This window comes from Brachionichthys hirsutus, unplaced genomic scaffold, assembly GCF_040956055.1.
Source record: "Brachionichthys hirsutus isolate HB-005 unplaced genomic scaffold, CSIRO-AGI_Bhir_v1 contig_1329, whole genome shotgun sequence".
Lineage (NCBI taxonomy): Eukaryota > Metazoa > Chordata > Actinopteri > Lophiiformes > Brachionichthyidae > Brachionichthys > Brachionichthys hirsutus.
This window is the reverse complement of record NW_027180597.1, coordinates 55,001-64,530: the sequence shown is the minus strand read 5'-3', so window position 1 is coordinate 64,530 and position 9,530 is coordinate 55,001. Positions and strand designations below refer to the sequence as shown.

The following is a 9,530-nucleotide window of genomic DNA, read 5'->3' as shown; positions in this document are numbered from 1 at the left end:
CTGAAATGATCTTTGACCAATAAAAAACAAACATAGTTCCCAGTGCAGTATACTGCTGACAGTCCAAATCACAGACAGCTGTTATTTTTCTTCTCCATACTCTCATCGTGTACTTATTATGAGTACTGTGGATCGAACAAAACTGAAATCAGTGATATAATTAAAGAATCACAGTTTAATCCATCAAAGCTTCACATTAGAAGAACAAAACAGACAATAAGAGGATCTGCGAGTGATTGTTTACGTGGAACAAGAAGAACTCTTGAACGGGAAAGAAACTACGCCTGAATATTGCAAAGGGGCGTGTCACCCAATGACGTCGGCACGACGACCAATCACCGGTCGTGAAGTGATTGCGTCAGAACGTCTCGGAGCCTATCAGCTTTCACCACGATGTAAAAACGCTCGCGGGCGCAGCCCACTGAGTTCCACAGTCGGGAGTTGCGGGTCGTGGAGCGAGCGAGGAAGCGTCCCTGCGATCAGCCGGAGTTTAGCAACATGGTGGTGGTAACAGCCGGGGCCGGAGCCGGAGCCGGGGGGACCCACAAGCTGCTCCTCATATCCGGGAAGCAGAGCTCGCAGAGCGGCTTCAGCCGGCCCATCTCCGTCGTGCTGCCGTCGGTGTCCAGCCCGGCGTCGTCGGATTCAGACTCCAACTGTTCTCCGGGGCCTCCGATCCGGAAGAGGCAGAGACTCACGCACTTGAGCCCGGAGGAGAAGTCGCTCCGCAGGTTGGTTGGTTCTCACCAAACATCTCTGCGTTTAAAACGCTCCGTTTTTACGCGTAAAGTCGGCCGCAGTTCAGCGCGGTGCCGCCGGGGACACGCCCTAAAATAATGTCCGTTTGTCGGACCACAGTCACGATTTGGGGCGCGGCCGTTGCTCATTTATATTTTATGACATTCAGACAACTAGGGTCTCTAAAAGTGGGTAACTAACCGTAACATTCCGGAACTGTCTTCACTGAACGCCTGCCGGACTTTGAACCCGCTGCTGTGCGTGACCGTGCGTGGGTCCTCCCACGCAGCGGACACTGATATCCTGGTTTGCCTGCGTGGCAGCAACATGGCCGCTGACTGACGCTCAGGCGTGAGTCAGACTCTGCGTGTTGAACAGTTTAATGTTCGACCCGACAGGAAGCTGAAGAACAGAGTCGCAGCCCAGACGGCCAGAGACAGGAAGAAGGCCAAAATGGGGGAACTGGAGCAGCAAGTCTTGGACTTGGAACTGGAGGTGACGCATTATATTTGGCAGCTAGGATTCATGTCCTTCACATATTTCTGTCCCTACGGTCTGCTTCAAGTACTTGTATACCCCCCCCCCCCCCCCCCCCCACAGAATCAGAAACTTCACATTGAAAACAGGCTGCTCCGGAAAAGACAAGCGGCCTGCTGACAGAGAACGAGGAGCTGAGACAGAGACTTTGTTTGGACAGTGTTGACACGAAAGACGAGGTGAGATCAGCGCGGCGCGTTCCTGCTTGGAGACGGAAGCCGTCGAGTGAAGTGACCTTTACTCGCCGTTCTGTCCACCGCAGGTCCACAGTCTGTTGTCCACCGGGAATGAAGCGGTTTTGGGGATCGGGTCTTCTGAGTCCGCAGCACTCAGGCTACGTGTGCCTCCGCAGCAGGTGCAGGCCCAGCAGTCCCCAAGTCTGAAGACTTCTCAATGGTTACAGATGGTGCTGACTCTACAGACAATGAGGTGGTTCTCTTACAACGTGCCCTTCCGGGTTTTAAATTGTGTCTCTAGGGACGTGGGTCACTCGGCTAACCTCTGCTTCGCTCCCTCTCCTCCACCAGTCTGATTTGCTCCTGGGCATTCTGGAAATCCTTGACCCAGAGCTGTTCCTTGGATCTTGTGAACAGGAGTGTCAGGAGCCGCAGGTGCAGCTGGTCGGCGGGGGGGGCCCAGTACCTGCCGCCGCACCTGCGGCTCTGGGGTCCCCATCAGTTAAGCTGGAGGCCCTTAATGAACTGATCCACTTTGACCACATCTACACGAAGCCCGTGGAGAAGGTGCGCGATGAGCAGCGCAGCGACTCCGAGGGCGACGCGGATGAGGACGCCTTTCCCACGACCATCGTGGTGGTCGAGGAGGAGACGGTCTGCATCAAAGACGAGCCGGAGGAAGTGGTCATCCCCAGCTGTCACCGTGACGGCGAGGTGGATGGCCTGTTCCCGGGAGCCCCCTCCCCTACCCTCGGCCGGATCGGACCGGATAAAGAAGCCCGTGTGACGGAAACGTACAGTGACTCTGGATACGAAGGGTCCCCCTCCCCGTTCAGCGACATGTCCTCTCCTCTGTGCTCAGAGAACGCCTGGGACGACATTTTTGCTAATGAACTTTTCCCCCAGCTAATCAGTGTCTGAATACAAGCCCCGACCATTAAGTTTTAGATATCCACGTACATATGCACGCGCAAGCTAACGTGTAGTATTTAATGGCTGCAGATAAGCACATAATGCTTGCTAGTAGCGTAGAGCACCCTTGAACCCACTCGGATTAGGTGAAAGGGAAGCACCTGATCCCTTACAGCAGGTCTGTACCTCTGCGCCACAAGAGGATTTAAGATTGATGACGAATCTTTCACTCGTTCAAAATGAAATGTGGGCGGAATTCAGGATGTCGATTTAAGAGGGGATGGGGCCGATCATTCAAATATCTATATTTATTTGTATTCTTCAGAGTCATTGTATGTTTCTGCATGTAAAAAAAGGCTTTCTTATTTGTGCGCTCTCTACGTAGTCTAATTATATACTGCATTAAAAAATTTGCATTGCATTTGGTCTCCGGTTAAATCATTACAACTGCTTATGAAAAGAGATACAGTATTACATGACTGTTTCTCATAAATTGTTCAGCTATGCAGCTTATGGGGCTTCTCCCCTAATAATTAATGACAAGACAAAATGTTCCACGATAGTAATGGACAATCAATAGTTCAGTTTTTACGGATGGTTGATTTGTCAAATTTAACATTGGACAAAACATTAAGTTTCAACTGCTAATAATTTCAGATAAAGACAATTAGTCTTAAAGGAAAAGTCATTAACATCCCAGCAAAACAACAACCCTTCACCTTATGGATGCTCATGACTCCAGGGGGTTCATTAGTCAGGTTTCATGGCTGCCGGGGAGCATTAGCATTCATAAAGGAAATGCTAATAACCCCGGGGAGTCTGATTGCCTTGGTGAATTCAGTCCCTTCGTCGATTCTTGGTTTTCTGCTCCAGCAAGAGTATAAGTATCTAAACTCTCTACCAGTCTCTCAGAACTGAAGAACCTTCTTGGATGAGAGGCGAAACGTCTTCGATCTAACTTGAGCAAGCCCGGTTGACTCTTCTTTTTTGCTCGTCGTGATTTACCCTGACCTGGATGACTGAGAACCGACACAGACAGCGCATAAACTCCTTATTTCTCATGTGGCAAAGCAACCTTGCTGTTCTAAGGAGGAGGTCTGCCTTTCTTGCAGCATTATTCTATGTCTGTGGGACTTTCCAATGTGTCTTACTTGAGACTGTTAAAGTTTGTGCTTCCCTGCAGAAATAGGTCGGTAAATATTGTTCGTGGTTTTGCCCTAGAATGAAGAGAATTGGCTAACTGCGGAACGGATCTTTCTCCTCAGGCCTTTATTCTAATGACAATGTGGTCTCATTCTGTGTGTAAGTTGTCCCTTTTAAGCTCCAGAGGTTGTGATGACAGAGCCCCCCCCCCCCGGGTCTCTGTTGTAGAGCTGATTAGATCAGGTTTTCAGATGCAGCACTGATGTAGTTTCTGCTCTGTGTTTCCCATGCTTTGTATCAGTGACATAATATCACCTATTGTGTTTAACAATAGATATTCTTGGAATGGATGTACAACAACAAGTTGCCTAATAGAGTTTGAGGGGAACGTTACATGATGTTAAACAAAAACGGGGAAAATAATCCTGAATCGTCCCCCTTTTCTGGATCAGCTCTAAAATGAGTTCTTTGCTGACCTTTACGTCTTTGTTCTATTGAGTGCAGTTTAAATCTCTCCACTAGATTTTTTGCAACCAAAGAATGTCTGACCAAACGAGCAGTGCTGTAATACAGCGCCTCAGGTGCTGCTTTGTAATTCCAATTCAATTATTTAGTATTTATGTGGTCGGTTAAAGTAAACCATGACAGCCTCTGACATCGTTTCACTTCAGCAAACCCGAAAGGGTGCGGTTAACAGCTGTCGTACTGAAACCGAAAGACATCTGCTGAAGCAGGTTTTCTCACTTTCTGGTCAATGATTCCGGTTTCTTCAGGAACCTCAGTCAGTTCACCACGAGCATGTGTGCAAATATTGTTGTTATTAAACATATGCATGTAAAGGTTTTAGTAAATCAGTTGCTGCTTTTGTGAAGAGACATCTTTACCCTTAGGAGTTTTCTTTACTAGATGTTAAAACTGTAGGTTATTCTGTAACTGTTGTTCTCCGAGTGAAGAGACGAGCTCTCCACTGTTCTGTTTAAATATGTAGCTCAGTGGAGAGATACGAAGTGGGACTTGCATTCATTATTGCCACTGATCTTTTACTTTACTTTTCCCGCTATTGGCGAAACTGCTCTGCTTTCTGAACTGAATAGTTTTTTTTATTGGTTATTGTGGCTTAAGTCGTGACAAAGGCAGGCTTCAGGTCAAAGTCTCCCTCGAAGGTATGAGTATGAAATGAGCCTAGCTCTGGATGTCAAAGTTCAAGCTTAAATTAGAGCCAGATCAATCATGCTACGATGAAACCGTTCTCACCTTTGCATTTGGATTTGGATAAACCCTTCAGCAGGCGTCAGAATACTACTCTCAGAGCTGCTAAATCTACACCGGCAAGTTGCCTCTTAAATGTAAATGTGGCTTTTACAGTTGGAACTTTGAGAGTCAACTGGAACCAGTCCACCCACAACATTACTCAAGAGAAATAGAGGTAAATCTGCATTCGACTCGATAACAGAAGCATTTTTCACCTTTTGAATTCGCTCACCTTCAGCTTCACAACAGTGAGACTGTACTGAGAAATCGGCCCGTTCCAGCTGATCAAACAAGCATTCAGTGCAAGGCGGAAAGCAAACAAGAGGCCAAGGCAGCAAGAGACACTTAGCGTGGCTCATGTGAAAGGGAGTTCTAATGTTGTTGCTGGGCGTGGGGTCAGCTGGTGTCACATTACTAGCAGTCACATGTTCATTGGTCAGCTGACACAAATGATTAACGGGAAAAAAAAGCAAGCGGAAGAAGAGGAGGCGGCCAAAGCCTTAATATTTGAGGCACTTTATGAATTATTCTGCTGGGGAAAGTGAGTCATCACCGCCGTCATAGCAACAAACAACATCTGTCTATCGCCGGTCATGGATAAAAGACAAACTGATGCACTCATTCACCTGCTAATGCCTGTCTTCACACTTCTAGCGGTGAGTTTCAGTTTTTTTTTTTACTATATTTCATTTTGCATAACTTGTGGTTCTTCTTCTGAATTCAAAATGATCCAATGAAACCTAGCGAGTCAGTTCAAAGAGAAAAAGGAATTAATCATGTCATGGGCATCAACTTGCTCAAGCTCAATATCAAGACAAGAACAGCCCAAAGAAAAACATTCCAAACTTCCTGTCTTATAAGGATCCAGTCAGCCGTTACCGAGTTGCATCACAATCTGAGTGTACGTAGGTGCAAACAAAAGGCTGCTGGGGTATGAGGCCTATGACGCACACATTCCAGTGTGCAGTCACACGCAGATAGCAGGCTACACTCTTGTGTTCATTCAAGGTGGCTTAGCCTTGGGCTAGGAGAGACAGATTGTGATCCTCAGTTACCAGAGGCAACAAAGAATGTCAGATCCACAGCACAGGCAAAAATGAAGGTGGAAACATCAAAGTTTCTAATAGTCTCCCGTCACGTTTCCAAATTCCAGTTGTATAAGTTGCCTTCAAGGAAGCTCTAAAATCGAGTACAAATGTAACACACTCCTCCACACACACACACACACACACACACTCAGCTTAAACTGAACCACAGAGAAACATGCCCCCAGCTGACGCGGCCTTCTGGGGGTAAACTCAAGTCAAAGTCAAGTCCTGTGATTACTGTCTGTGTTGACTGACAATCACTTCAAAGTGGCAAAAATGTTTTTTAAATGACACAAATCATGTCTTTAAAGCATGTGAACGGATGATTGACCACATAATAAGCATCAAAACAAAAGTCACCGAGTGCTGACTACGCTACAAATCAACAACATATTTTTTGGAACACAAAATGTGTGTTCAGTAATGACAACGTGAAGCGATGACACATTTTACCTCACAGATGACAGCGGCTTACAGCTGAGCCTTCTGCTCAGACGCAGAGAAGCTAATGCAAGCTGCTGAAGCACTGCCGTTGCATTTCATGTAACACTCCATTGCCATGGGTTCATTTCCTGTACTCGTGGCAGGTCTGCAAGAGACAGCCTGTCTGCTGGAAGCGAACACTAATCACTTCATCCTGCAGGGCAGATTCTCCCTGAGAAGGCAGCAACACATACAGATTCAGAGCTGCATGCGGGAAATACAGAATGTGCATGGGCTGATGGCTCGAGAGGAGCCAGTCTACCTCCAGGTAGCAAGGCCCCCTTGTCTTTATTCTGCTCAGGGCCCCAATATAACCTGGTCCGGTCCTGTTGACATGTATCGCGTTGTGAACGAGAAACGCACACCCAAACCCATTAACTAAAATCCAGTGCCACACACTCAATACCTTTCACACAGAAAATCAGTCTCTCGTCTAAACGGTCACCGTTTTCTCTCAAGCAGCATCACAAAGTGCAGAGGCGAAGGAAGCCTGGAGAGCGCGCGTCTTAAGCCGGCTGGCTCAATCAGCTGCCGAGGACCATCTGACCTTCAGGAGGCGGGGACTGCCACGTGGTCGGAGATGGGGCTGGCGACAGAGCGCTCACACACACTGAACAAAAAACACAAGAACAAAACGCTCACGGCTGCGGTCGTTACGCATGTCCTCAAATTACTGTAACAGAATCTGTATGTGGGACTCTTTGGTTTCAAACCCAGGTTTTAAACGTTCATAAAGTTAGACACAGGCACTTTTTATGCACAATGATCATGCAAGTGTTTGCTGAAAATACTGCAGGTTTTAGGAAAGCACGATGGGATTGACTGACAGCCGAGAATACAAAACAAAACAAAAATCGCTACCCATTCAGAGAAACCCCCCCCATCAGGGGTCAGACGCGCGAAAGTGTCTCAAATAGCTCTAATATTCAAATTGAGATAACATGACCAATCAAAGTCCCAACATTGCTGAGACAGAAAAGTAATGTTTACATGTTAGTAGCAATATAAGAATATACCACTGTATTCCTAACAGCATACATATTTAATGCACATATGTAATAGTACATACTGTGAGCCAATGCTAAAGGGCTATTTTAGTCATCTACGGAATCAAGCCTTGAGCCTGGGTTGCGTGACACAATCTGTGACACAATACTTAAACACAAATGTCACTCTGCAAGAAATTTCATCTGGACCTAAACATGTAATATTTGGGGAGAAAATTCAAGTTCAAGTGTGACTTTGAACATAGGGACCCTGTTTGAACAGTGATATGAGTCTACATCTGTAGAGAGCCGGCTGCAGGGGATTTATCAGCAGGACAAATGGCTAACCAATGGAACACACTGGAGTATGATAACACCATACTGGGACTGATAGGAGGCAGACATAAGCCTTTACAGCTTTTACATTTGATCTCTGCAGGTCAGCTTTCTCATTATAGTGTAACTAAAATTAAAGAGTGATCTCACATTTCTATACAAGTATTATTTGGTTGCTAAATGTCACATCACTAAGAAAACATCTGTCAAAAGCAAATAAAAATATTTGGCACACGCTGCCGGTAAAATGGAGAGTAAATATTGAATTTTCCTGCGAACGGCTCACTGTCGTGCTTCTGATATGATATTTCGGAAAGAACACAGTTGTATGGTACAACTTTATCCTTATTTTATTAAATATGAATTCTCCGACATTTTATGGAAAACAAAACCATCCGTTATAGGTCATATTTTTGTAATGTTGGTGAGTATAAGCTTTACACAAAAGTTGTCAAACAAATTATTTGACAGTTATTATACAAAGCTGCCAACAATGCAGAAAGTCCTTTATCTAATATTTCTTCTCTAACACATTTAAATTTTAGAAGAAAGAAGAAGAAAGCTTTTAATTGTCCTTGTACTCCGAGTTCACAACACACAACAAAAAGAGAGAAATGAATCCACATTCTGGATTGATGCCTGGTCGAGGACTTGAACCGGTGAACCTCGGTTCCCATTGCGACCTTGAAAATGATTATGTAAAATGTGAGACGTTGCCGGCAGGATCCGAGCCTGCGCGGGGAGACCCCAATGGGTTTCTAGTCCATCGCCTTAACCAGTCGGCCACAACAACTTCTGACCTCTGGATCTTGTTCACTGAACAACATCCTCTCCTTCCTCTGAAATGCGTTATTTCTGGGTATATTTTTTTAATTCTGTGAGGCCATCTAATATGGAAATTCCCTACAATGCCCTGCGATGGACTGGCGGCTTGTCCAGGGTGTGCCCCGCCTCTCTCTCGTTGACTGCTGGGATAGGCTCCAGCACGACCTGCGACCAGGAAACGGGCAAAACGGTTCCCAAAATGAAAGAATGACTTTTTTTTCAATGGTACTGTCCTGAGTTCAGTTGTATCTGCTTCTATGTTTAATTCACGAGTCTGTGTACACACATGTGTACATATATGGGCCCGTAACATGCATGGTAAGGCCTTGGGTGACAGTGCTGTGCCTTGCTCAGGGGACATCAGCAGTGCTCTGGAGGGAAACTGGCACCTCTCCAGCGACGAGTCCAGATTCTGGATTTATGTCTGGTCTTGGACTTGAACCGGTGAAACTCGGTTCCCATTGCGACCTTGAAAAGTATTATGTAAAAAGGGAGACATCGTCGGCAGGATTCGAGCCTGCGCGGGGAGACCCCAATGGATTTCTAGTCCATCGCCTTAACCACTCAGCCACAACAACTTCCTACCTCTGGATCTTGTTCACTGAACAACATCCTCTCCTTGCTCTGAAATGCGTTATTTCTGGGTATATTTTTTTAATTCTGTTAGGCCATCTAATATGGAAATTCCCTACAATGCCCTGCGATGGACTGGCGGCTTGTCCAGGGTGTGCCCCGCCTCTTGTTCGTTGACTGCTGGGATCGGCTCCAGCACGACCTACGACCAGGAAACGGGCAAAACGGTTCCCAAAATGAAAGAATGACTTTTTTTTCAATGGTACTGTCCTGAGTTCAGTTGTATCTGCTTCTATGTTTAATTCACGAGTCTGTGTACACACATGTGTATATATATGGGCCCGTAACATGCATGGTAAGGGCTGAGCCCTTGGGTGACAGTGCTGTGCCTTGCTCAGGGGACATGAGCAGTGCTCTGCAGGGAAACTGTCACCTCTCCAGCGACGAGTCCACATTCTGGATTTTCTGGTCTTGGACTTGAA

The 9,530-nt window shown here is 46.2% G+C and overlaps 1 protein-coding gene and 1 non-coding gene across 2 annotated transcripts; one reads left to right on the top strand and one right to left on the bottom strand.

Annotated features, from left to right (window-relative positions):
* Positions 1-445: 445 nt before the first annotated feature.
* On the top strand, positions 446-2,784 carry LOC137916087 (uncharacterized). The gene is given in 7 exon segments (XM_068759210.1): positions 446-731; positions 1,137-1,233; positions 1,339-1,369; positions 1,372-1,454; positions 1,538-1,618; positions 1,621-1,704; positions 1,803-2,784. Coding segments are annotated over 7 exon segments (1,179 nt in total). The 5' UTR covers positions 446-498; the 3' UTR covers positions 2,373-2,784.
* A 6,187-nt stretch (positions 2,785-8,971) lies between these two features.
* trnas-aga (transfer RNA serine (anticodon AGA)) lies at positions 8,972-9,053 on the bottom strand. Its single transcript has one exon. It is a non-coding gene; the product is annotated as a tRNA-Ser (tRNA).
* Positions 9,054-9,530: the final 477 nt, after the last annotated feature.